Below are 27,805 nucleotides of genomic sequence, written 5' to 3'. Positions count from 1 at the left end.
TAGAGTTAACATCAGGGATGAATCTAGGAATGTACACTACAGCCTCCTTTGGCAAAGAAGCAGAGAACCATGGTCCAAATAGAAATAGCTCCGGCTTCTTCTTTGAATAAGAGAAAAGCCAGAGCAAATGCAAAGTCCTGATATTTCTGCTCGGCTCTCTCACTCAAACCATAGAGGAGTATTAATATTCAAACTGCTCATGAAGGTATACTCCAATATTAGCTTTATATCTTCTAACTTTTAAGTGAATATATTTTCCCTTTTACTATTTGGATCATCTACTTCTTCCCTACCCTGCACAGGTATCTAAAAGGTGCATTTATGTGTGACACATTCCTAGATTTAAAGAAAAAAGTACCAGAGAGAAAGGAAAAAAAAGCACTCAAGCAATTAAAAGTTCCTCATATTTTTTTAATGCTAAGAACACAGATATTCTAAAGTGATAAACAATTAAGATACAGTTTTCTTTTTCTAAACTGGATTTAGATCATAAAAACAATGATGATTCAGACCTCTAAAACAGAAGAGCACACAAATTAATATAAATGCAAAACATATTCCATCTCAAGGACTTCTCCAGAAAAGACCGCCCGAACTAGTGGCTGCGGGGCTTTGGAGAGTCAAGAGTTACTGCTGACCTTGGTATCTGGTATCAACAGACCTGTCAGAACTTCCAGCACTTAAAGAGTCGACTCTAATTTTGAGAAACGTGGATTCAGACACCTTGGAAGCCCTCCAGAATGAACTCACCTGCCCGTTTTATGCATGAACTACTTCATAGACCCTATCACCATAGACTGTGGGCCCAACTTTTGCCAGCCCTGCCCCTACCTCTGCTGGGACGAGACCCCACTGTGCTGCCCTCAGTGCAGGGAAAGATCAGAGAAGGCAGACTTCAAAACCAATTAAGTACTCAAGAAGCTGGTTTCCGGCTGGGCCCCTGTGGCTCAGGTGGCTAAGGTGCCAGCCACATACACCTAAGGTGGCGGGTTTGAATCCAGCCCAGGCCCACCAAACAACAATGACAGCTGCAACCAAAAAAATGGCCAGGCATTGTGGCGGGTGCCTGTGGTCCCAGCTACTTGGGAGGCTGAGGCAGAAGACTCGCTTGAGCCCAGGAGTTGGAGGTTGCTGTGAGCTGTGATGCCACAGCATTCTACCCAGGGGGACAGCTTGAGGCTCTGTCTCAAAAAAAAAAAAAAAAAAAAAGCTGGTTTCCCTTGCCAGGCAGGTGGGACCTCAGCAGGTCCACATCTCAGAAGAGCAGATCTGTGGGGCACACATGGAGGTAAAGGGGCTCTTCTGTGAGGCCGACAAGCCACTGCTCTGTGGGTCCTGCTCCGAGGCACCAGAGCACGCGACTCACAGCCACTGCCCAGTAGAATGGGCTGCTGAGCAGTCCAAGGAGGAACTTGTGAAGAAAATGGACTCTTTATAGAAAATGACGCAAGAAGCACAAAGCCCTCTAAATCAGGAAACCAGCAAAACTCATTCATTCACAGACTACGTGGCCTTGAGGAAAATAGTGATCAAAATTCACTATCAGAAGATGCATCTAGTTCTCCATGAGGAGGAGTAATTACATCTGGAGATGCTGGACAGAGAGGCAGGGAAGATTTTCCGTCAACTCAAAGACAATGGAGAATGACCTACCAGAAAGGATGAGACATGTATAGAGAGCTGACAGACATGCCACAAGCCTGACCTGGAGCTGCTGCAGGACCTGGGAAATGTACTGGGACGAACTGAGTTGGTACAGACACTAAAGCCCCAGTGGGGCTCTGAATCCAGAGCTCAAGTGTTGGGGCATCACTGGAATCCCAGACACGCTGAACAACTTCAGAGTGGAGGATCCTCTGAATGTGGAAATGGCCAGTTGTTATATAAGACTTAGTGAGGACCTGAGAAGTGTCCGATTTGTAGAGGATCATGGTTCCCCCCGGGAGACAAAGACAGCAGGGACCCTTGCTTCTACGGGGAGCTTAGGCCTTCACCCCCGGCAAGCATTACTGGAAAGTGGATGTGACAACACTCTTCCAGCTGGATTCTAAGAGTCTGTAAAGATTCTTGGCCACAAGACACCAATATTATTGATTCAGAGAATGCATTTTTGCTGTTTTCTTTATAGTCTGGCCACCAATTCCCCACCCTTGGCTCAGTAAGTGCAGAAGCCTGAGGGTCAGGTTGGGGGGTTTCTGGATGATAACAATGCAACAGTGAGCCCCCGTGACGTTTATAAAGCTCCCCCACATATAGTTTTCTCAGTTCCCCCTCTCTTACCCTCTGAGGCCTTTCCTTTACCTATATTCTCCATGAAAATTCAGTTTTCATGATAATTTACTGGGGAACTTTCATGTCTGATGAAACTGCAGTTCTGAGCCCTCATGGGAGGCAACAGGACAGTGCAGGACTGTGTTTGAGCTCACTGTAACTGTAAGAAACATAATGTATGTTATAAAATGGGATAACCCCGGGGAGTGTATATGTTTTTATTCCATTTTCCTATAATAAAATTATTTATTACATCAAAAACTATATTCCATCTCTTACCTGAATTGACCTTAGAACACCTGAACATTCTAAGAGACATCAGTACAGTCACGTGTCACTCAACAGGGATAAGTTCGGAGAAATGTGTCTTCAGCCAATCCCGTTGTTATGTGAACATCATGACACGTACTTACACAAACCTAGATGGTATACCATTCTACACACCTAGGCCTTATGACATAAACCTGGATAGCATGTTATTATGCCGAATACCACAGGCAATTGTAACAATTGTATTTTATGTATCTAAACATAGAAAAAGTATTGTAGGGCGGCACATGTGGCTCAAAGGAGTAGGGCACCGGCCCCATATGCAGAGGTGGTAGGTTCAAACCCAGCCCCGGCCAAAAGCTAAAAAAAAAAAAAAGGATTGTAAAAATACAGTATTATAATCTTATGGGACCACCATTGTATACGTGGTCTACCACATCATTATGTAGTGCATGACTGTATTAAAACTGTGCAATAAACTATACCCATAAACCACAAAACCAATACCTGGTTTGTACATGACAAAAATAAAAGCATGTAAAATAATGTGCAGAATTCAAAGACAAGTCAAGGAAAGAAAGGCAATTAGGGACACATGTTTTAAAGCGGGAAGCTTTGATGATGTCGAGCCTGGCTGAGCCCAGGAGTCTGAGCCCTGAGCAGTTACTGGTAAGAAGGATAAAGTGTTATATCTCTAATGGCAAGCAAATTCACTGGTGCTCTGTTAAAATTTCCAGAGTTAAAACCAAGGTAGTTTTCGGTCAAGAATGTTCTCCTTGACAACATGGCCAGCATGTGGTTGAGCCGGGACCTGATACCAGCAAAGTGAAACTGCCGCTCGTTATTCAAGTTTCTAAAGGAGTCTCTCAAGTACAGATCCAAGTGGGGGGTGCCCAAGTACTTGGGATATCCAGGACTGTGGACATCGGTGGCTCTGATGGAAGCGTGGGAACCAGTGGAGCTTGCCACAGATCCTTGGGACGACAAGGAGGAAGACGACTTTAAACTGGAAGATCTCGAAACAGACATTTTTGAGACTGGTGACCCTTCTTTAGATGGGGTTCCCTGAGTAAAGAGCATGTGCTCGTCCGAATCAGTCTGAGTGGTGGCCGACTTGGACCACACCATGGTTTGGGAGCTCACTCCCCTGGTGGGGACTGCAGCTTGGGTCCCAGCGCAGGCCATGGCAGTGCTGACTTGTGTTCCCACATGCACTGCACGCACCTCCTCTCCTGGCTCTGTTTGTGTGGCCACATCAGCAGACTTTCTGCTCTCTGGTTCGTTCTCATGGCTGTTGAAGTGTTCTTCCTCACTAAGGGTGGAGGACCCTGAGTCATGGCGCTTGGTCTCCGTCTTATCCTCAGGGGGCACCTCTGACTCCAGGTCACTCTTCTTGGGCGTACTTGAGAGTCTGGCCAGACGCACACGCAGCAGGTTGCCCAACGTGAGCTCTTTGGACTGTGGTTTCTGGTCAACCAGATGGTCAAACTTGTTGCTGATCTGGAAGTTAGACAGGAGTTTGGGGCTGATAGGCGTTGACTGGGCATAGAGAATTCGGAACTCCAAGTCAAAGTGTTCCACCACTTGGCCAGACAGAATTACCAAGTTACTGCTGTTTAATTTGCCATCCGTCCATGTGAAACTTAAGGATTAAAAACAAACAAAACAGAAGCTGGTAAGGATGAGCCATTTTCGTTTATTTACCGTCAATCTGAATAATATACCTAGATATCCTGCCACATAAGAGTCACAACTTCGGTGAAATCATACCTACCATTTAGCATGCGTTCAACTCACCTTATCATGTGTATGTAATACATATATGCATTAACGTAAAAGGAACAAGGACAACTGTTTATCCAACACACTAAAACCTACACAATCCTCAGCCTCAAAGTTTATTTTTAACATTTTTACAGTAGCCTTTTATTTTTAATATCTATTACGTCATGAATTCATAGGGAAAAGGTTTCAGCAGCTCAGGGAGGCACCTTTCCATTGAATGTAACAAAGCTTGCTATGCCTATTATGCCCTGACTTCATGGGGAATAAGTTCCAACACCTTATGCTCCTCTTCCATTTGTTCTCTTGGTCATCCTGTGTGCTTTACTGTAGCCATTACGCCACAAATTCATAGGGAATGGGTTCTAGGAGCTCAGGCTCCTTTCCACTGGTTCTCCGGGTGGAACAGGCTGGCACTTCAGATGAACCCAGGTACCTTTTTATCTTTGGTGTTCTTTTTCTGATCATTTTCCTTCATGCATTTAGGAAGCTATCTCGGCTCTTAGAGTGCTTAATATGCTCAATATGAACATTAATGCTCTTGGCAAGAATCTTGCCCTTGTTTGTTTACGACAATGCCAACAGCATGCTGGGTGACACTGTGCACTCTTCCAGTTTTGCCATGGAAACATTTGTGTGGCCTGCCTTTTTGAATAGTACCCATTCCCTTGATGTCCACAATATCACCTTTCTTGAAGATTGCATATACGTGGCCAAAGGAACAAGTCCACATTTTCTAAAAAACCTAGAGAGCATGTATCGGGTGCCTCTCCTCTCTCCCTTTGAATTTGTCATTTTGATAAATTACTGGAAGATGGCGTCTCTGGCCAAAAGGAAAGCCTCAGAGTTTTTAAAAACCAGAAAGGGCTTTTAAATACTCAGGGCAGTACCATTATTTTAGAGGTAAGGAAACCAGCTAGAGATGTCACAGCAGGGAGCTACTGGTAGACCCCCAAGTCAGGATCCAGTCCTTATCAACTGCTAATGCCCTCCTCCTTATTATATCATCGAGCACTACCATGTCCACAAATCACCATTGCTCAAGACATGTTAGAGCTGACTTACGGCCATTGGCCTTCGTCCATCAAATAGGAATCCCTTCCCCTTCCTCTGCTATCAGAACTCAAGCCCACCCCTACCCAAGAAAGCTTATTTCTGCACCCTCTCTAATCGCAATGAGCCAGGCACGTGATCCAGGCTAGCCAGAGATCCTATTCCTGTGGATGCCGGAATTCATCCAGGGGGACATGTGACCCTATCAGGGCCAAGTAATTTTTCAGAGATTGACATCAGTACTGAGAGAAAGAGTTTCACTCTTTGGAGATCAAGGCTATGTAAGTGACCCAGGACCTTGGCCTTCAAAGGGAGAGCCTGCCCGACAGTAAAGATCAGATTTGAAAAGGCAGAACCAGGAGATAGTAGTATTCTGATTGATGTACAGTTCCTTGGTCAAAATGAAAAGCAACTACACCTTTCTACACTTCCAAGTTCTGCCATTCAATAAGTTTCATTTTGCATAAAGTGGTTTGAGTTAACTTTCTTACACTTGCAATCATCGCAGTGATACAGAAATCTGTACAAGTAGGATTTAAATGAGATAGTAAAACATAGTGTCAACTCTGTCTTTTGCAACAAAAAATGTCACCTGAGAACTGCCTTCAAAGCCTGAAAAGGAAGATTCTTTTAAAATAAGGCACCCACCCAACATCAGGATAATAAACCATTCTCAACAAATGGAAGCTATTGTTGTTATCATTGGCAGCATGTATCATTTGCAGAGGGTAATTTTTTTTTTATTTCTATGTTTTAGAATAGCCAAAAACAATTTGGAGCTGTGTTTCATTAATACAGATAAAACGTACTCTGGGTAAAAACATAGTTTCTTCCAGTCACTTATAAACTCCTTACAAAAGGAAGTCTCACGAAGGAGTTCAGATTTTGTTCTGACCAATGATGGTACTGTCTGAAAAGTATCAAAGGCTTTCTTAATCTTATCACCTCATCTTCCCTGAACCTTTGCATTTCAACCTTTACTCATGGCTGACACATAATTATCACTCAGGGACACACATTTCTTCAAAAATGAGTCTTTCTTTTTAAAACTCTACAAACATCTCAGACATACTATTAGATAATCTCATGCAAAAGTGGCGAAACACACAATCACTGGAGCCACATAAGTAAAATGGCACAACTTCTGGAGATTGGTATCATTATGTCCACCCTGCCATTCAACCTCCCTGTTCTCTACCTTAAGGCACCATTGCCAAAGTGAAACTTCAAAGGCGTGGTCAGAAACATGATCAGTATTTTCTAGACTAAAGCACTGAATTACAAGCTTGAAGCAAGGTAAATGACTTCAGTCTAAAGGTGACAGCACTGGCTTTGCTTGAACATGGATGCAAATGCCTGCAAATGCTCCTACCCTTAAATAAGCAGGGCAAGTAAGGTCGAAACTCCTAAGGAACAAGGATTCAGAATTGTGTGTGCCATTGTTAACCCCAAATTCATCCACCTGGGCCAAGGACCAAATCTAGGAATTGCTAACTGTGTAGCTTCATGACAAGTTTATCTTCTGCATTTTATTTTTACAAAACACGTGACAGGACGGTGATGCCTACCTTGTTAACCAACGCGCACACGTGCATGCACATGCATGCATGGCATGTATCAGAATGATTGGCAATAAAGGTTCTCACTGAGAGGAAAAAGGAATTTTTACCTTTATATAACATGTTTCTTCTGAAGAGCTTAGATTAGTAAGCAAAGGACAGGTTAGGAACTTACCTGTAGGAGCCTGTTGCCACGCGAATGCCATCAATCAATGTGAACTTTTCATGAACCTTCCCAACAATTTTCGTTCCTGATCTTGCATAGTAGATGTTTCCCGTAATAGTCCGAACTGTCATCAGCTGTTGACAGGGGAGTGGGAGAGAGATGAACAGTTCAGCAACACTCATCTGGGGAGCAGATGATTAAAACAGGAGGGCTAGTTTACAATTCCCAGACAAACTTGTTGGCAGATGCCTGGCTTGCTAGCCAGATGGTTCTCAGGACTCCACTTCTCTACTCACTCCATCTTTTCATATGTCCTTTCCCTATATTCACTTGTATCCATGCTCTAAAAAAAACACTTACATTTTTAGGATACTAAACAACAGAATCCAAGCAATGATTCTGAAGCAAACTAGGCTCATCTTTCTCCTGCTCTTTTGTTTAACAGCATTGCATCAGAATACCTGCCCAGCCTCATGTACCCCTACCTCCTAATGGGTATAGAGAATAGGAACATAGGACGAGCCTTCCCTAACAGGATGCTGAGGCAGAAACATCACATGCGGCTTAATCGGCATTGTCACATCTACAAATATGTAATTACTAAAAAGGGACACTGGCACTACACAGGATCGTATACTGCACGTGTATGCATGATTATCTGTCAAATGACACAAGTAAATTATACACAATAATATGCAAAATACTAAGACAATCTGCATTCCCTGGAGCTACAGTTAGAAATCTTAAATACTCAAATGTTTAAGACTTTTGTTTGTCTTATTCCCTCCACAAACCTATAGAGCCTCTACAGTGAAAACCTATGTCCACCTTCCACACAAAGGTTCATCGCAACTTTATTCCTAAGAGACAAAAACTGGAAACTATTCAAATGTCCTTCAGTGGATAAATAGCTAAACTGTGGCACAGCCATACCATATGACAGCACCCGGCAATAAGAAGGAACAAACTACTGATACATGCAACAACTCGGATGGAGTTCAAGGACATTGTGATGGGGGAAAAGCCACTCTTAAAAGGTCTCACACTATATAGTTCTATTTATATAAAACTCTAAATGGGGGAGAGGGGCTTGGGGTACTCCCACTGAATGGGTACAATGTAGGAGTATATGGCACACCTTTTGGGGGCAGGACATATCTACAGGAGGGATTCTGCCTAACAAATTCAAACATTGTGATTTGGTTCTTTGTACCCTCACGTTAACCAGAAGTCTTCTCAGTCTCCCCAGTGGCTGCATCTTGTAGGACACTATCACACGTCGGAATTTGGCTGGGTGCAGTAGCTCACACCTGTAATCCTAACACTTTGGGAGGCTGAGGTGGGAGGATTGGTTGAGGCCAGGGATTTGAGACCAGCCTGAGCAAGAGCAGGACCCCATCTCTGCTAAAAGTAGAAAAACTAACCTGGCATCATGGCTACATTTTATATGTGCTCTAGCAATAAGAAGGAACTATATATATTTATTGTTCCAAATACATATATATTTTTACACATATAATTAGGACTCTTGTGCCCCAGAATCAACAATTTAAAAAAATCAACTCTTATTTTATTGTGGGATTCATGAAAATAAAGATGTTTCTATTTTAAATTTACTAAGCTCCCTTTGAATTTTTATGTTGTAAATAAATCTTCACTATTCTGCAGGAAACTGGCTCGTATTCCTCAAAAGTCTCAAGCCCCAGCTGTGCATGGTGGCACATGCTGTGGCCTCAGCTACATAGGAGGCTGCAGTGGGAGGATCACTTAAGGCCAGGAGTTCGAGATCAGCCTGGGCAATACAGTAAGACACCCCATCTCTTGAGGACAATAAAAAAAAAGAGAGAGAGAGAGACCAAACAAATAAAAAGCCATCGAGACCCCAAAAGATAAAGAAAGATTAAAAGAAGCCAAGGAAACCTGACAACTAAATGCAGGTGTGGTCATGGATTAGATCTTAGACCAGAAAAGGGGCATTAGTGGAATAACTGGTGAAATTCATAAGATCTACAGATTAGATACCATTATATCAAACTTATTTCCTGATTTTGTTAGTTGTGCTGACATTTATAAGATGTTAACATGTGAAAAATTTGGGCAAAGAGTATTCAGGAATTCATTGTATTATTTACGGATTTTCTTTAACTTTTTTTTTTTTTTTTTGAGATAGAGCACTGTGGCAATACCATAGCTCACAGAAACCTCAAACTCTGGGGTTCTAGTGATCCTCTTGCCTCAGCCTCCTGAGTAGCTGGGACTCCACGTGCCCACCACAACACCCAACTGATCTTTCTATTTTTATTTATTTTTGCAGTTTTTGGCTGGGGCTAGGTTTGAACCCGCCACCTCCAGTATTATGGGGCTGGCACCCTACTCCTTTGAGCCACAAGAGGTGTGGCATCACAGCTCACAGCAACCTCCAACTCCTGGGCTTAAGCGATTCTCTTGCCTCAGCCTCTCAAGAAGCTGGGACTACAGGAGCCCACCACAATGCCCAGCTATTTTTTGGTTGTCGTTGTCTTTGCTGTTTGGCAGGCCCAGGGATTCAAACCCACCAGCTCTGGTGTATGTGGCTGGCGCCTTATCTGCTTGAGCTACAGGCACTGACCCAATATATATATATATATTTTTTTTTAGACAGAGTCTCATTACCCTCGGTAGATGTCATTGTTGTTTAGTTAGGCCGGCTGGGTTCAAACCTGCCAGCCTCATTGTATGTGGCTGGAGCACATTGTGCTACGGGTGCCGAATCACACCAGCCTATTTTTATACCTTCTATATAAATCTTAAACTATTTCAAAATGAAAATTTAAAAAAAAAAAGCAAAATCTAGAAAATTTCATAGATGTACAAATGGAATTGGCAGGAGGACAGCTTTGTAGAGGAGGTGATGACTCCTGAGCTCAGTCTTAAAAGGATCAACTTATAATACATGTGTATAATAACAAGCCTAAAAAATGCCATCTGGGCAGACTTAGATTTGGTTTTGTATATTGCTCCCTTTGGCACATACCTAAATGCTGTACGCTCTGTCATTATGGCCAAAGCAAGTTTGAGCACTGAACACAAGTGTGTGACCAAGTTCCTGCAGACAGGACAACCCAATATGCTGACCCAACTGCAGAGTCAGGGCATGTCTGGGAAAGTCAGCCTCTGCACGATGAGGGCACAAATTCAGCAACCCAGCCATGCCTGGGCAAAAGAAGCAACCAGGGGAGACAGGGCTTCCCTATCAAGAAGGTAAGACAGTATAAAAATTGAAGAAAATATGTACAATTATGTACCCATAATTAAATATTTTTTTAAATTGAGGGAGTCAGATCTCCTTTAAACCCTCTTACAGAGGATCTGGATGTCCATTAAGGCAGCAACCAACAGTGGGCAACTGAATTAGTAAATACTCCCAGATTTCTGCCTAGTATATGAATCAGAGCCAATCACTTAAAACTACAGCCAAAACGTTTTAATTTTTCTCCTGCTAGGACACAGCCTTAATTATAGAAAGAGTACCTTGAAATTAAACATTGACCCCTTCAATTTCCTCACCTGGCTCTGTGTGAGAGCAGTCATGGGCTAAATAACTGGTTAGAGAATAATGCTCTTTTTCTGTGCTGACATGTATTTTCCTTGGGTCTGCGCGGCTTCATTCTGTAATTTACCGTTGGGTTACATGGCTGTCTTGTTTCGCTCAGTCTCTAAGCCCCAATCCTACCTCCACCAAGAATTTGCTTTGTGGCACCAGTGACAGGTTGGTAACTACCTCATTAAACCCAACCCTCCATTCTCTCATAGAGGAAACAACCAACAAGAACCCTGTGGGAAAAGTTAAACAGCCAAATTTTGCAAACCAAATGGCTTGATAATAACAAGGTGATAAATCAGAGTAACCTAAAGCACCAAAGTCCAAATTCTTTGTGCATTTTGCCGACTGTCGACTGTGTCACCTTTTCCTGATCTAGAGCAAAATCATTGCCACTTACCTAACAGGGCTGCCACAAGGATTAAGTTATATAACATCTGTCAAAAGCATGGAGAGACAACAAGAACAGAGTAGGAGATCAATAAATGCTTGTCCCTGTGATTAAAAGTGGAGCCTCCTGGAGCTACTATCAAAAGTAGCAGCTTCTAAGGTGGTCTCCAGGCTCTGTTAGGAGGCAGCAAAGTAGCAGGGAGAGGCCCAGATCTTGAATCTTGTCATTTCTTGGCCAGCAGTGACTCACACCTGTAATCCTAGCACTCTGGGAAGCCAAAGAAAGCCCAGGAGTTTGAGACCAGCCTAAGCAAGAGAAAGACCCCGTCTCTACTAAAAAAATAGAAAAACCAGGGAGGCGAAAACAAGAGGATCACTCGAGCCCAAGGGTTTAAGGTTGCTGAGAGCTATGTGATGCCACCGCACTCTACTCAGGATGACAGGGTGAGACTCTGTCTCAAAAAAAGAAAAAAGGCGGCCAGGCACGGTGGCTCATGTCTGTAATCCTGGCACTTTGGGAGGCCAAGGTGGGTAGAGAGCTTGAGTTTATGGATTCAAGACCAGCCTGAGCAAAAAGCAAGACCCCATTCCTACTAAAAATAGAAAAAAAAAAAAAACTGAGGCAAGAGGATCACTTGAGCCTAAGAGTTGGAGGTTGCTGTGAGTTATTATGCCACAATACTCTACCCAGGGCAACAGCTTGAGACTATCTCAAAAAAAAAAAAAAAAGACTCTTGCCATTTCTTTTTAACAGCTTGAGAGATAGTTCACCTATCACACAATTTACCATTTAAAGCCCACAATTCTGTAGTTTTCATTTATTCATAGATAGATGTGACCATCATCACAGTCAATTTTAGAATACTCATCACCTTAAAAAGAAAGTTTGTACCCTTTAGAAATCATCCCATCCTTCCTGCCAATCCTCCAGCCCTGTCTACTCAGTGCTCATCTACTCTCTCTATAGATTTCCCAGTTTGAGACTTCATGGCCTCATATAACCATGGCCTTGGGACTGACTTCCTTCACTCAGCATCCGTGGGCAGCTTCATTGTGTTGCAGCACCTATCAGCACTTCAGTCCTTTGTATGGCTGAATAACATCCTATTGTATGACCACACAACATATCCATTCATCAGCTGAAGAACACTGGATTGCTTTTACCCTTTGGCTACTAGGAATAATGGTACTATAAATATTCATATACAAGTTTTTGTGTGAATCTATGTTTTCACTTGTCTTGGGTAGATGCCTACGAGTATAACAGTTATCTTCATTTCCTGTAAGGCAAATGACTTTGCTCACAGCTTGTTCTCTTACTTATCAACAAAGAAACCACCGCCACCCGCCTTGTACATCACAGATGCTCAGTTACATTTGTTGACTGTGGTGAGACTGCAAGAATTATAGTAGACCACCAACCTTTTCCTGTTCCGGATGAACTTTCAGATCCATGCACATATCCAAAAACTGAGAGAGTAGAGACTGGTCCAGAAGAATATACACAGCAACTCCCTGTTTCCTACATATTTCCTGCAGGTCTCTGAAGATGTCAATGTCTGTGAAGACATCCATTACCACTGCGATCACCTGTAGGGTAAGACAGAAGAGTAAGCAGTCAGCTCACAAGAACACAGCCTCATAGTTCAGTCTGAACTCTGGACCACTTCTCAAGCTGAGAAAGGACAAAAGGGCCCTCCACTCCACAATTATCCTTCCTTCCTTTTCCTTCTGCAGTATCACTTTACCCTCACCATGAACTCTTTCTTTCTTTCTTTTTTTTTTTTTTTTGGAGACAGAGTCTCACTTGTTGCTCAGGCTACAGTGCTGTGGCATCAGCCTACCACACACTCCTGGGCTCAAGAGATCCTCTGTCCTCAGCCTCCAGACTAGCCGGGATTACAGGTGCCTGCCATAATGCCTGGCTAAATTTTCTATTTTTATTACAGATAAGGTCTTGCTCTTGCTCAGGTGGGTCTCAAACGCCTGAGCTCAAGCAATCCACCAGCCTCGGCTTCCCAAAGTGCTAGGGTTACAGGTGTGAGCACCGTGCCTACCCACTGTGAAGTCTTTCCATCTCCAAAGACACCCAGGCCCTACCAATCTTCTGAGACAGAGTCTCACTAAGTTGCCCTTGGTAAAGTACTGTGGTGTCATAGCTCACAGCAACCTCAGGCTCTTGGGCTCAAGTGATTCTCTTGCCTTAGCCTCCTAAGTAGCTGGGACTACAGGCGCCCACCACAACGTGTGGCTATTTTTAGAGATGGAATATCACTCTGGTTCAGACTGGTCTTAAACCCATGAGCTCAGGCAATCCACCTATGTTGACATCCCCAGTGCTAGGATTACAGGCGTGAGCCACAGTACCCAGCCTAAGGTAACATTGTCCTTGGTAACAATGTTGCCCCAGGTAACATTCCCCTTTTCATCCAGCCACTCTCCTCCACCCTGACAAGTTTCTCGGAAATATCGATGAATATACTGTCTTGCCCTCCTATGAACCTACTCCATTTAACTTCTGCTCTTTCACTAAAGCCCCCAGCTCACAGGCTTGATTCAGATCAGCAAGCTGTCTGAACTCTGCAGCTCACACACCACGATACGTTTTTTCCCTACCAGGCATTAGTTTTCTGTCAATAAAACCTTAAATTCTCTCTGAGGTCCCTCTGAGTATAGCATTTTCCAAATCTATGATTTTATTTATTGTCTGATTGTGGCTTATAATCTCTGACTTTTTTATTATGATCTCTTTTTGGCCAGGGCTGAGTTTTATTATGATCTTGAAAGGCCCAGCCCATCCGCCAGTTCACAGCTTAAAAGTAATCAAACCAGGCACAAAACATTCTTTCACCTTCTATCCCCTAACGCTGAGCACATCTCAACACCAGGCCGGTTCTACCATCTGCTGTACGGGATCTGACCAAATAGCTTCCACAACACCAGCCTCTCCTCAGTAAAGGTAGTCTCTGGTATCTGTCCACAGTGCAAGTCCACGACAAGAATAGGGAAACATTTCCTAAGGACTCTGCCCTCAAGCTCAGACCAGTCTTCTCCCCAGTGCAGCTCCCATCACACCTCCCTGTTGATTCTACACAGTCAGCATCAGACCACAGCTAACTACCCCTTAGCCATGTGTCCTTGGGCAAATTACAGCTGTTACAGGGTCTGTTTCACCAGGTGCAAACGCGGGTTATGGAGAACTAAATGACCGTCTTACCTGAAGTACAAGATTTGAAAGATCCCTTAGAATCTGCTCGTTTATTCCCTTTGTCAATCCAGTGCTGGAGCTGTCCAGACAGGCACCACGGGGAGATATCTGCCGGCTCTCAGCTCTCCTTGTGCTTTAAAGAAAGACCGTTCTGGCAGCAAAGCCTCTAATTGCACCCTTTGCAGTCTTAAAACTGTGGTCCTGAGCTAACTCTTGGCAGGGTGGGGTGGGGAGTGGGGATGTCAAAATATTCAGTTTTAGCCGGGTGCGGTGGCCAACGCCTGTAATCCCAGTACTGTGGGAGGCTGAGGAGAGAGAATTGCTTGAGCTCCCGAGTTTGAGACTTGCCTGAGAGTGAGACCCCCAACTCATTAAAAAAAAAAAAAAAAAAAAAAAAAATGGAAAACCCAGCCGGATTCTACAGCAAGTGCCTATAATCCCAGCAGCTTCCAGAGGCTGAGGCAAAAAAATGACCCCAGCCCAAGTCTGAGGTTGCAGTGAGCTATGAATGACATTCATATGAGCCATTGCACTCTGCTCAGGGAATAGTGTGTCTCAACAAAAAAAAAATAAAAATAAAATAAAAAATTAAAATTAAAAAACATATTCAGCCTGAGAAACAAAGAGGGGGCTACCTAAGGAAGCCGAGGTCTTCGGCTGCAGGCTGGAGCCGTAAGGCTTTCTTCCCCACTCCCACCTTCAACAGTAAAACCCTGTGTCTCTCAGAATCAAATTAACTCTTAAGATTTTCACTCATAGGTCTCAACCCTTCCACTGGAGCAGAGGCCTTTGAATGAACTGATTCATCTCTGTGGTCCCAGAGGACTCGGGACCCCGAAGTCATTACCCCTTACGGGTTTGGAGGTTAAAAAAGAAACACAGATTAAAAGAGAGACTCTGTCCAAAAGGAACACAGAGACAATTTTGCTGTCTTTCTCCAACACTCCAGGGTCCTGTCTAATGGGATGAGGGACTTTGCAATGTCAGTTTCCCAGCAGTCACTGCTGTGTGAGAATTTGAGGAGACCCCTTATCCTTCTGCCTGCCTTCCCATCCCCTCCTCAATCCTGAGGCTGCCCAGGCTGTGGCCTACTGTTGGTAAGGGTATACTAAAACCTGCCAGAAAAAATAATTTCAAAAGAAGCATTCTTTCTAAATTGGCGGCATCTTTGGAAACATATCTGCGCTCCCCCCCCCCCCGCCTCCTGTGGCTTTTATATGTCCTATTTTGAAAGTTGTACCTATTTCATTCATTCAAGTTACATAACACAGTGCTTAAAAGCCAGAAAGGCCTGGGTGCAGAACCCTACTCTGCCACTTACTAGCTGTCTGACCCAGAGCAAGCTGCTTAATCTTTCCGAGCCTCAGTTTCCTCCTCTGGAAGATACACATGATAGAATCTAGGTCAAAGGGCCATTGTGAGGATTAAGTAAGATAAAGCATGAAAGGGGCTTAGTTCCGGGCAAGGCATGAAACCAATGCAATGCTCAGCAATGCAGCCAGCACCTCCTCAGAGACTGCCTTGGGCTGCACACCCAACTAGACAATGAAGAATTTCCACAGACCTCATTTACCTTCAAGGAGAGCACACAGGGAAGCAAAATTATACATACTGAAAGAATCAATTCAGCCAGAGGTACAATTCACGGAGGGCAGTAAATCATCTCCCTTGCAGGATGGACACACTCTGGCAGGAGGCCATGTGACAACAGAGGTAGAGCTAGGGAAGGATGGGGTATGTACCAGTTTGGCTGGAACGTATAGTATGCATGAAAGGGAGCCCCAGGATGTGACTGGGAAAGGTGGATCAAGGAGCAAGATCACAGAAGGCTTGGAATGCCAACCAAGGAATCAGTATTAAACTTCCTTCCTCATGTTGCCTGGGATAAGAATAATAATGACTTCCAAGTGATGAATCCAACAGGACAGAAGAAACAGATGCCAGAAGCAGTCGGTGCAAGCTGCTTCTGGGATCTGGCCCTCCTCCTCCAGTGCAGAGGTCACTTGGATGGTCCTTACTTTAACCAAATTGAGCAAATGTTCAGGAAGACTCGAGACAAAGAAGAATCAGAAATACAGGTTTCAATGACAGGCCAGACAAGAATCCACAAGGGCTGCAGAGGAGAGAAGGGGGCCATGGGGAGCCCAGCAATGGACCATATGGGCTGGGGGCATAGAGGACTGGGCAAGGGAGGCTCAGGACCAGAGAAAAAGAAACTTCAGAGAGAGGCTTAGAAACCGATTTTGAGGTGACAGATCTGAACACAGCTGTAAGAATGAGAGCACAGCTCACAAGACAAGCTAGAGAGGAAAATGAGACGCCTCCTCACCTCTGAGGCCCCACTCTTCTTTCAAATATTTGGTGTGGGCCCACGGGGGCAGGCACGTCTTGAGCGCTGAAGATCTAGGGCTAATCCCTGTCCTCAAGCACTCAGTCTAATGAGCAGGTGACAAGCCAGGGTAACATAGTGTAACAGGCCAATGCACACCCCAAACCCAAGGTGCTATTGGAGCAGAGACCAGAGAAGCCCAGCGCAGTTGGCCAGGTTAGAGAACTGGGGGCAGAGAGCTGGGCCCACAGCACAAGGCACCTGCCAAACTGAATTTTGATTCACCACTTAACAAAACAATTATACAACACCACCTTTGTTACATAGTGAGTTAATACCTAATTTGCTTTTCCCTTCATTGTTTGGTTTGAAAGTCTCAACCCTTCTTGTGTCCCAGGATTTGAACTCTGGTCCCACTCATGGTGTCCAAATGGTTGGTGCAGGTTTTTTCTTCCCCTGACTCCTCCTATACATGATATCTTCTTCCTTACTAAAGCAGAATTCTTAAAAATCTGTCTTTTATGCCAGGCATTGTGGTTCATATCTATAATCCTAGCACTCTGGGAAGCTGAGGCAGGAGGATAACTTGAGCTAAGGAGTTTGAGACCAGCCTGAGCAAGAGTGAGACCCTGTCTCTACCAAAAAAAGAAAAATTAGTCAGGCATTGTAGCAAGCGCCTATAGTCCCAGCTTCTTGGGAGGCTAAGGCAGGAGGATTGGATGAACCAAGGAACTTGAGGTTGCTGTGATGATGTCACTGCACTCTAGCCTGGGCAATAGTGAGGCTATGTCTCAAAAAAAGTCTTTGCCTTTTAAGGCGGAACAGTTGTATTGGTGGAAGCCATCAGTAGGAAGCTTGCCTTCCTTTAAAATCTCATTCCATTCCCCTATTTCTCCTCCTCCAGCCCTCATGTGGTCAAGCCCTCCACAGTTGAACTAGACCTGGGGCTGGACTCAGCCACTACCCAACCAGGCCTTGCTTTCAAGGCAGGATTCGCCTTTTGCCCCAGAGGAACACCTGGACTAGAAAGATGTAGAAATTGGTCACTGTTCCCATTCTCTGAGGCATACTGTGGAATACACAAGGGAAAGACATGTCTGAAAGGCAGGAAGCCCAGGCCCATCAAGTGCCCACAGTCATAGCGGGCACTACCCTCTCCTAGCCTGTGCTGCCCAGAACCTGCCCATTCTCTCAGGGCTAGAGAGCTGTGCCAGTGATGTCTTTTGAGAGTAACTTTCAAGGACTGCTACATCCATCTGCAACTCAGTGCAAATCAGTTATAACACAAGACTAAGGAGGAGGCCCCCGGCTGGTCAGAAGCTGGCTGGCCCACAGCCCAGTACCCCACCGTCCCTGTCCCTGCAGGTCTCTAGCTGGAGCAGCCATGCCTGTGTCCAGTCCCACGTCATCATCTTCAGTGGTAAATCATAAGCCTCTCAGTCCACCCACCCCCTGCTGATTTATACCAAGGGACTTAGGGACCCACAGAGATGAAATGCAGTGATCACCGTGGTATTATTTGAGAAGATCACATAGAATCAGAATCTCTTCTACTTGCCATCTTGCAAAAAAGCTCTAAAGAGATGTCTAGAGGGCCGGGCGTGGTGGCTCATGCCTGTAATCCTAGCACTCTGGGAGGCCGAGGCGGGTAGATCACCTGAGCTCACAAGTTCGAGACCAGCCTAAACAAGAGCAAGACCTTGTCTCTAAAAACAGTCAGGTGTTGGGAGGCTATAGTCCCAGCTACTTGGGAGGCAAGAAGATTGCTTGAGCACAAGAATCTGAGGTTGCTGTGACCTATGACTCCCTGGCACACTACCAAAGGTGCCAACGACAGACTCTGTCTTAAAAAATAATAATAATAAATAAAGAGATGTCTAGATTTCAAAACCCCATTTACTGTTATCCCCAATTTACAGATGAGAAAATTGGAGAACCAGTGTGAGCAAAAGCCAAGATCCTATCTCTACTGAAAATAGAAAAACTGAGGCCAAAGGATCACTTGAACCCAAGCATTAGAGGTTGCTGTGAGCTATGACGCCATGGCATTCTACCAAGGGCAATAGCTTGAGACTCTGTCTCAAAAAAAAATAAAAAATACAGAAAATTGGAGAGGTTAGGTAACTTATACAAAATGACACACATAAGCATATGCAGGCTGTGTGACTCTTAGAGCCATCTTAAGAAAAGTACTAGACTGATATTATTCCAAACAAGTATAATGTGCAGCCTCCACATGATTGGGAGCTTTAAACAAATCCTAAGAGGATCAGTACAGAACCTCATAAAGCACATAGGGTCACGCCCACAGGTGGAGGCTGATCAATAACGCTACCTAGTCACGTTTGCTGGTTTAGTTGATGACAACTCCATATAGACGCCTGGCTGGTCGTGGCACATAGAAAGCCCTCAAATGGCAGCTGCTCCTATTCTTGATCCCAATTTTGCCACTATCCCTGGGCAAGCCATTCCACCCCACCTTACTGTCTTCAAACAAAGCCCCTTCCAGCTCTGAGAAGTCCGTGATTCATGCCCTCTCAGTGGGCGGGTCTGAGCCCTGACCAGGTATCCGGCAGCCCCATGGGGCCACTTGTGTCCAGTCATTCCAGTTCTCATTCCGGCTGCTCCTAGCATGCAGCAGGAAGCTCGTGCCAATCACCCTTTCTCACTGCACCTCAGTTTCCCTCCCTTCTTACCCAGAGTTATAAAGCAAGGTCAAGTGTGCAAGGTACTGGGAATTCCACCAAAGGCCCATGTAGTGGTCGACAACAGCCTGGCTGCTGCCCTACCTATGCTGACCACATGGCACCCATGGAGTCCTTCAGTTCCTCTCCTTACTGTCCCAGAAACCCTCTTGCTAGGGAAAAAAAAAAAAAGACATATTTTCTCCCCATTCACGTTTTCCCAGAACAGAAATAATCTGCTTGGATTTCTTCAAAAAATGTTTAAGTAACTCTCTTAATATCATCTTCAGGGTTAAAAACAAAAAAAAACCTATAAATTTCTAGAGCAAAATCCAAATTTGTTTGTGCACACTAAATCCCTAGGTCTCACGGGCTATTATCAAATGAACAACTGAAGTATCCAATGAACTTACTGGTAGAGCCTCAGCCAGCACTGCCTCTCCAAGAAGGCAAGGGCGGCAGAAGCCAGTGTTTCACTGGCCTGCAGACACTGACCCCACAGCTGCACGTCTACTGTGCTAGTGTAGCATGAAGCACATAGGAGGAGGGGCTTGTGAAAAGGACGGGCAAAGCATCAAGAACCTGCCTGCCTTGTGCATGTGGTCGGTGCCCTACCCACTGAGCTACACATGCTGAGCCCTGTAATGAATATTTTGTAAATAAAGTTACATTTAGCTATAATTTCCCATTTCCTCTACATATGGCAACCTTTAGGATACCCTGTAGTGTTTAATGGGCACAGAGTTTCACTTTGATAAGATGACAAAGTTCTAGAGCTGGTTGATGGTGACAGCTGTATAAAAGTGTGAATGTGCTTAATGCCACTGAACTGTACACTTAAAAATGGTTAAGTGGTAAAGTCTGTTATACATATGTTACCACTTTAAAAAAAGGGCTAAAAAATTCTAAAATTCTGGAGACGTGTTTTATTGTGGCAAAATATATAACATATAATATAAATTTGCCATCTTAATTGTTAAGTGTATAATTCAGAGATGTGAATTACATTCACAATGTTATACAAACATAACTACTATTCCCACAACTTTTTCATCATCCCAAACAAAAACTGTGTGACTTAATGCGACCTTAATAACAATAACTCCCCACTCCCACCTCTGGAGACATTTTCCAATGTCATGATTTCTTAGGGGGAGGGGTACTACGAACAGCTAGTGAGCAGGAGCCTACAATGCACAGGACTGCCCCCCCCCCCCCCGACAAAGAATTCCCCAACCCAAAATGGCCACAGTGGTGAGGGTGAGAACCCCTGCTTAGGGTTAATGCGAGCATCTGGAACAGGAACTGATCACACCGCACAGGTTCTACTGTAATGCAGAAGAGAGTTGAGCAAGAAAGACTGGGGAAGCCTAAATTCAGATACATCATACGCACACCAAGGGCCTCCTGCAGATTCCTCAGCTGCTACTCATCTGGTAGGATGGACTTTTCAGCAATGAAATGATCGCCACTACTAAGGCTTGGATTATCAAGAGGATGCCCAAGGGTGAGGTCACAGCAAAAGTGGCCTTTGGGGAACACCAGAGCATACATAGGGAATAGGTGAGAATGATGGCTCTGAGGTGTGCAGAACTCCCTGGTGAGATGAGCTTTGTCTCTGAACTCCCATTCACAAACCAGGAATAGCAGGATGGCCAAATCGGGAGCACATCACTGGAGAGATGTGAAGGAGACCATGTGGCACCGGCAGGCAGGGGTCTCAGCCCAGCCAGACACCCACTGACACGCAACAGAGGCAAGGAGCTAACCCAACAGTTGACAGTAGTATAAGGGTTGATCTAGAGCACGTGTGTAAGGGAAAAGTCCGGTCTAGCTCAAAATTATCTGAAAATCCCTTAGAAAGCAAGAATGGGGAGGCTCTCGAAAGGTCCAAAGCCATTATTTCCTCTAGCTGCGGTTAAGTTCAGCTGACAACAGGAAAGTTGTCAGCTATATCCCAGCCATGCTCAGAATCACCTGAACTATTTTGTTTTGCCACCTTTCTCCTCCCTTTCGCCCCTCCCCCGTTCCTTCTCTTCAAAAGTGTGAACTGAATGAACAAAGGTGCAGATAATAGGCCTCTACAGTATTTATTGAGCATATATCATGTGTCAGACACGCTGGGTGATTCTGTGTGGCCAGAGAGCAGCTGGGTAACACCCACCCCAGAACCATCCAATCAGGCTGCCATTTACCAAGTGACCCTGGCCCCTGTGTCTACTATACACCGGTCATGGAGGCTTGTACCCTGGCTCCTTCCAGAGACACTACTGTAGATGCAAGTTGGTCCTCAGAGCTCCTCAGTGAGGGCAAATAAAGCTTCATGGGACACACTCAGGTCTGACCCTGCTCCACCACAACCTAGCCCAATCCCTTGGTAAATCTGTGAGACCCTTTCCATTTGGAATTCAAAGTCCCTTCATTCACTACCAAAAGACTCCCATGTACTTCCTATGTTCCAGGTTCTATCTTTCCGGGGAGAGGAGAGAATATGCTAATTTACAAAAATTATAAACCCCAGGAACACCTTCTCTGTGTTTACAGGATATGCAACATAGAAATTAACAGTCCAAATCTTAAACTGTTAAAAATCTTCAGACTGTTGAAAACTACCAAAGCTCTGATCCTTCCTCATGGCAGGGAGGCTGTGTAGGGTGGGACTGAGAGTGGGAGCTTGAGAGCTGGAGCTGGGTGGACTTGGAGTGCCCTTATCAACTGTATGACCTGGGACAAGTTACTTAACATCTCTGTGTCTGGTCTCTTCTTAATTGTGACCTCCTCCCAGAGTTGGTAGAGTTAAGAGAAAATTCAGGTTAAGGGCACAGAAAATATCCCATTAAAAGTGCTCAATCACATCACTCTTAAGGACCTTTGCCATCAGAACAGGCCTTCTCATTTCATTCCCAAAACAGCCTGAGACCCACACCTTCACGGTCCTCACTACTACAGGTACTTCACTTCAAAGGATGCTGGTCAGGGTGACACAGTCACTCCTGTGTACACAATTTACAGAGAGGTAGCACCTGGCCAGCCACTAGATCTGCTGTCTATTACCTCTCCCCACCCCTATGCATGCCTCTGTCTACCTGAGCACAGGCCCTTGACCCGGCACATAGCACAGCATGGTGGCTAACAGTGTTTCAGAGACTCTGTGCTTCAATTTGAGTCCTGGCTCCTCCATTCCCTAGCTGCAGAACCTCGGGGTAACTACTTCTCTAAGCCTCAGTTCTATCATCTGAAAAACAGAGATAATACTTGCACCTACCTCCAGATTACTTAGAACAGTGCCTGGCAAATAGAAAGCATTCCTTTTTTTTTTTTCCTAAAGGAAGAGATAGAGTCTTGCTATGTTGCCTAGGCTGGAGTGCAGTGGCTATTCACAAGAGGTCACAGTGCACCAAAGCCTTGAACTCCTGAGTTCAAGTGATCCTCCTGCCACAGCCTCCCGCCAGAGTAGATGGGACAAGGCTATTTTTTAAACAAAAGGGACCTCAATTTCAGCATTGTGTCAAACAGGTTTGCCCTCAGCTTTATTCTCCTTCCTGTATTCCAATTTGGTAGCATTAATGCCCATCCAAACTAATAAAAAAAAAAAAATCCCTGTCTGCTAGGCTGGCAAATCCCACTTGGCTCTGATGCCAGTGCCACTCAGGAGACTTCCTTCAGCAGCCTCCTCAATGCTTCCCACCAGCAGACTATCCACTTCCAAGTGCAGGCAAAAATCGTGCCCTCCCTGAGAGCCCCAGCTCCTGGTGGTATCTGATACACAGTAGGCACTGAATTAAGTAATTTGGCAGGTGGATTTAAAGGTAATGTACCACCTTTCTCAGTTAAAATTGCCCAGGTTCCAAATACAGAATTTCAGAGGGAAGAGTGGGTAGATAGCTAGACTACGGGAAAGAACAGGACAGGAGGCTCTGTCCAGAAATTTAATACAAAATGTGCACAGGATGGGGCAGAGTCCAAGTTCCAGGCCCCACTCCTTCGAAGGCTAGAAAGTGAGTTTACAAATGGTGTTTCCCTCTGGCCTCTAGACCTTTCACTACTATTAAAATTGGAGGCTGAGCAAAAGGCTAGTGTGATCCACCTCTCAGTTTATGGAGTCCTGTTCCTTAACTTTTCTCAAGTTCCAAGTATTCAAGTCCTCCTGAAGGTAAGTTTTGGGAACGCACACCTACCCCACAATTCTGCCCTTTCCATCTTTTTAATCTCATTGAACCCACAAGTAAAATGTCCGCGCACCAAAAGGACCCTCAACCCACCCAAAGCACCAAAGGACTGCCACCACCCTAGCTGCAGCCCACATCTACTTCCCCAAAGGCAAGGCACTAGGTCACTGCAGCCACCACCACTGCAACCCCCAGGTCAGGTAAAGCACATCAGGAACACAGGTGAGAGCTGTTCCTTCCCTCCCTCCTAGATGTAAGTGTTTGGAGTTGGAACAATTTGGGACCAAGGCTCCTCCCCCTATCCCCTACAACAACAAGGAGCGGCCCAGGGAGGAAAGGGTTGGTCCAGGGGGAAAAGGGTTGGTCGGAGGAAAGACGTGCAAAGACATCAGGAACACAGGTGAGAGCTGGGGCTTATTCCTAGACTTGGCTATTTCAACCAGACATAATGCACAGATACCTTCACACACAGGCAGACACGCTCAGGTCCCAGCCCCACCAAGTCTTACCACGGCCTGGGGGTTTATCTGCCATGTCTCTGGCACAGGCAGCCAGCCTAGAAACTGGGCACTGCCAATGAGCAATAAAGCTAACCACGGCTCTGGAGTCTGGACCAAGTTGTCTGCCGCCACGTCTTATCTGCTGTATTCTTCTTCCTTTAATCCCAGCACCCTGCTCCAGCTTCGTTCTGGCTGCACCCCAATATCATGCCATGCCAAGAGAAAGACAATAGAACCAAACTCCAGTATGAACAGAGAGGCCAAACGAATGCAGGAATATCTGGAGCCATGCAAACTGGAGCAGACCCAGCCTGTGCAAAACAAATCTCCTGCCCCATTCACAGGCGCAACTTTCCCCGCCCCGTCTTACAGGAGAGAAAAGGGCAGGGCTCTGACTTCGCCGCTTTTGTATTTAATCTGCTATCTACAACATAAGATGCAAGGAAGTAGTAATAATTGACTACTAATGTCCCATAGTTAGTCTCTGGAGAGTACCTTTCAGGAACTCTTTTCTTTGGTAATGCATCTCCTAAGAAGCTCCTTAAAGTAGGATCTGGTGTTGGCTGACAGCCAGGAAGATTGGCACTCTAGTTTAACTAAAATTTGGAACTGGCAGTATTCCTGGTCCCTCCCTCCCTCCTAGATGTGTTTGGAGTTGGAACAACTGCCTTCTTCGGGACCGAGGCTCCTCCCCCTATCCCCTACCACGAGGAGCTGCCCAGGGGGAAAAGGGTCGGTCCGAGGAAAGACATGCAAACTGTTGAATCCGGGACTCTGGGACTACACGGCCAGCGATCCCAGCAGGTCTGAATTTCCCTCTCTTACAGACGGTGTCCCGTCCGACCGGGGGCCAGGCAGGGCCGCTCACCTCTCGCGCCGAGCGGAGCTGCTGGCGCAGCGCGTCCTTGCAGCCGTAAGGGCCGCCGGCGCCCGCGCCGCGAGGCTGGAAGTGCGCCTCAACGCGCGTGGCGCCGCGGTAAGCACCCTGGTAGAAGGCAGGCCATCCGAGCTCCAGCAGCGGCGGCTCCAGGTCCGACTGCTCCGGGAAGTAGGTGCCCGACGAGCAGTCGTGCGACGAGCCAAAGGAGTCCTCGGCCGCTGCACCCTCTTCCCCGGGCTGCTCGGCCGCGCTCAGGATGGCGTGCACCTCGTCGGGGTTCAGAAAGCGACCCAAACGCTCGCGGCGCAGGAAGGCCGCGAAGGCGTCGGGGCCGCCGGCCACCAGCTCCTCGAGCGCCAGGCGCCGCGCTTCACTGAACAGCTCGGCGGGGTTGGGCGGTCCACACGGCGACAGACAGGCGGCTGGCAGCTCGTCCAGGACCTCCGGCCGCAGAGCCATGGCGGCGCTCGGATGCACTAGCTGTTGAGAGAGGAGCGGTGCGAAGGCCGTTTTATACTCACTGCTGGCCGCTAGCCTTTGAATCAAACCAGCCCGCGCCATTGGCCGCGCCGCCCCGCCCCGCACCTACCATTGGCTACCTCGCTCCCAATGGCAGGGAGGGGCGGGGCGTACGCCGCCAGGATCCCGCCTCCTCGTGCGCTATTGGCTGCCCCCGGGCATAGCAGTGAGGATTTCCGCCACCACCCCTCGACCAGTACAGAGGAATTTAAACTTGGGCTGTGGCGCGGGCCGGGCAGCGAAGATAGAGGCTCCAGAGCGGGTTCTGGCTGTCGCAGCGCGCCCCCCGCCGGCCGCCCCACAGTGCGGCCATAGATGGGCTAACAGTTAAAGGCCTGGGCAGGGAGGAAAGGTTGGTGCCCTTTCCCAGACACAAGAACCGCCCTGCTCTTGGAGTCTCAGAGCCTGCGTGCGGCCAGCCATGTCTCCTCTATCCTCTGCATTTCACCATTTATTTGTTTGTTCCAAAAATACCCGTCCTGTACTGCCCTACCTCCGTTTTGTTCATAGAGCCAGACTCACTCCATTTTGCTAAGGACTTTGCTAAGGGCTTTCAATAACTGGAAGCTCAGCTGAAAGCTGCAATCTACCAAAAACTGCAAAAACCTGTAAAACTGCAGCTCCCCCTTGTAAGCACTCCTCTTACCCAATAGATCTAATATTGCAGGTGTTGGCTCTTGTGAAATTCAACTTGGTTACCTCGCCCTTACCAAAAGCACCTTATAAAAAGTTTCCACCCCTGCTCCTCTTGAGACTTAGAGGCCTTCTCTCCACCCAGCTGATCAATAAGGAATCCTTGCTTAATTTGGACTCAGTGTGCTGGCGTTTCTCTATTTCATTTGTGTCAGGTATAACGTTTGTAGGCCGCAGCAAGATTCATCAGGTAGAAGGTTGGCCTCCCTGGGTAGCCCCCCCCCCCGAAACAGCAGGAATTATAGGGGAGACACCCCCTGAGACATTTCAGAGCCCTGTAATTCCCTGAACTCCTCCTGAGGGCTTCTGAGGGACTCCTTCCAACTCCTCACCCAAATTCATGTCCTCCAACTTACTCTCGAGAAGTAATTGTGGTAATGTTTCAGTCTGTGGTGCTTATTTGAAAATATTTTTGTTTAGAAGGGCCTTTAGGGACCTCTGAGGGAAGACCACTGGACAGAGCCTCAGGAGTTGGCTGTGGCCTGTCAGAGACGCTAGAATGCTAGTGCCACCAGGAAGCCAGTGTTTTGGTCTTTTGGCCTCAGGGAAGCTTGGACACAGAGGCGCAGGTAAGAAGGGAGCCTTAGGGGTTGGCCCTGAGGACAGACCCATAAACCTAGTCTAAGACAGGAGCCTCAGGGAACCTGACCTGTCTGGGACTCTCAGAGATGTGTGTTGGAAGTGTGACCTGTCCCTAGAAACACCAGGACTTTGGGGGGGAGCCTCAGATATGCACTTTAGACTTGTATATATGTTGTTAGTTTATAATAAACATTGCTTTTTGGGAATTGTGTGTATTATGAGTCATTTTGTTTGTCCCGGTGATGTGTCTAGTTTTGTTTGTCAAATCGTGAGATCTCACTCTGCAGTCTTTCTTACCTGTCCTGGAACCCAAAAGGATCAGCAGACCCCACCAGTCCTTGCCCTACTAAGATGCTGGGGAGGAGGTGCAAAGGGAGTTTAACAGAGTTTTTCTGGCAGAACGGCTGGATTGGAACCCTAATACCTTAGCAGGATCCCAGGCTCTAGAAGCTTTCTACTGGTCTCTTTTAATTGGCCTATGGGCAGCAGCCCGAAAACCTATACATTTATCAAAAAACAACTGAGGTGTTCCAGGGCCCAGAGGAGTCACCCAGGGCATATTTGGAGTGACGCAGGGAATCCTCCCAAATCTACACCCAGTTTGACCCCTTAACTCCAGAAAATGCCAGGATGGTGAACTTAGCCTTTGTGTCTCAGTCAGCCCCAGACATCAGGAAGAAATTACAGAAGCCAGAAAGATTTGCTGGGATGAATATTTCCCAGCTGCTAGAAAATGCCCAAACCTGTACAATCTTCTAAGTCTCCTTCCACCAGAATTCCAGGTGTTTATAGTTCTGGACCTGAAAGATGCTTTCTTCTCTGTCCCTCTGGCCCCTCCAGCCAACCAATCTTTGCCTTTGAGTGGACTGATCCAGAATCCAGGATGATCAGCCAACTCAACACGGACAAGCTCCCCCAGGGTTTCAGGAAGTCTCCCACATTATTTGGAGAGGCCCTGAGGAAAGACTTAAAGATCTTCAAAGACAGGTATATGAATTGTGCTCTCTTGCAGTATGTTGATGCCATTTGGTCGGTGACTACAAATGGTGTACCTGAGACCTCCTTCGGTATCTCAAAGAGCGAGGTTACAGATGTCAGCAAAGAAAATGCAACTCTGTTTGATTGAAGTGATGTATCTTAGATACCTGCTGTCAAAAGGCCAATGAACTC

The 27,805-nt window shown here is 46.1% G+C and overlaps 1 protein-coding gene and 1 pseudogene across 1 annotated transcript; one reads left to right on the top strand and one right to left on the bottom strand.

Annotated features, from left to right (window-relative positions):
- Positions 1 to 643: 643 nt before the first annotated feature.
- Positions 644 to 2,061, top strand: LOC100961206 (annotated as a pseudogene).
- A 1,143-nt stretch (positions 2,062 to 3,204) lies between these two features.
- On the bottom strand, positions 3,205 to 25,306 carry FAM83D (family with sequence similarity 83 member D). The gene is made up of 4 exons (XM_012803848.1): positions 24,830 to 25,306; positions 12,494 to 12,661; positions 7,111 to 7,235; positions 3,205 to 4,183 (listed from the first exon to the last, which is right to left on the bottom strand). The coding sequence occupies exons 1-4, from the start codon at positions 25,298 to 25,300 to the stop codon at positions 3,205 to 3,207; spliced, it is 1,743 nt and encodes a 580-aa protein (XP_012659302.1). The 5' UTR covers positions 25,301 to 25,306.
- Positions 25,307 to 27,805: the final 2,499 nt, after the last annotated feature.

The sequence above is a fragment of the Otolemur garnettii genome, unplaced genomic scaffold, assembly GCF_000181295.1.
Source record: "Otolemur garnettii isolate 467f Iridium unplaced genomic scaffold, OtoGar3 scaffold00023, whole genome shotgun sequence".
In the NCBI taxonomy this organism is placed as follows: Eukaryota; Metazoa; Chordata; class Mammalia; order Primates; family Galagidae; genus Otolemur; species Otolemur garnettii.
This window is presented reverse-complemented; position numbering and strand designations above follow the sequence as displayed.

Coding starts and splice junctions, on each gene's coding strand:
- FAM83D (XM_012803848.1), bottom strand. CDS start 25,300: ATGGCTCTGCGGCCGGAGGTCCTGGACGAGCTGCCAGCCGCCTGTCTG. Junction 12,662..24,829: donor AGCTCCGCTCGGCGCGAGAG/GTGAGCGGCCCT, acceptor CTTACCCTACAG/GTGATCGCAGTGGTAATGGA. Junction 4,184..7,110: donor GTGGCAACAGGCTCCTACAG/GTAAGTTCCTAA, acceptor TTAATCCTTAAG/TTTCACATGGACGGATGGCA.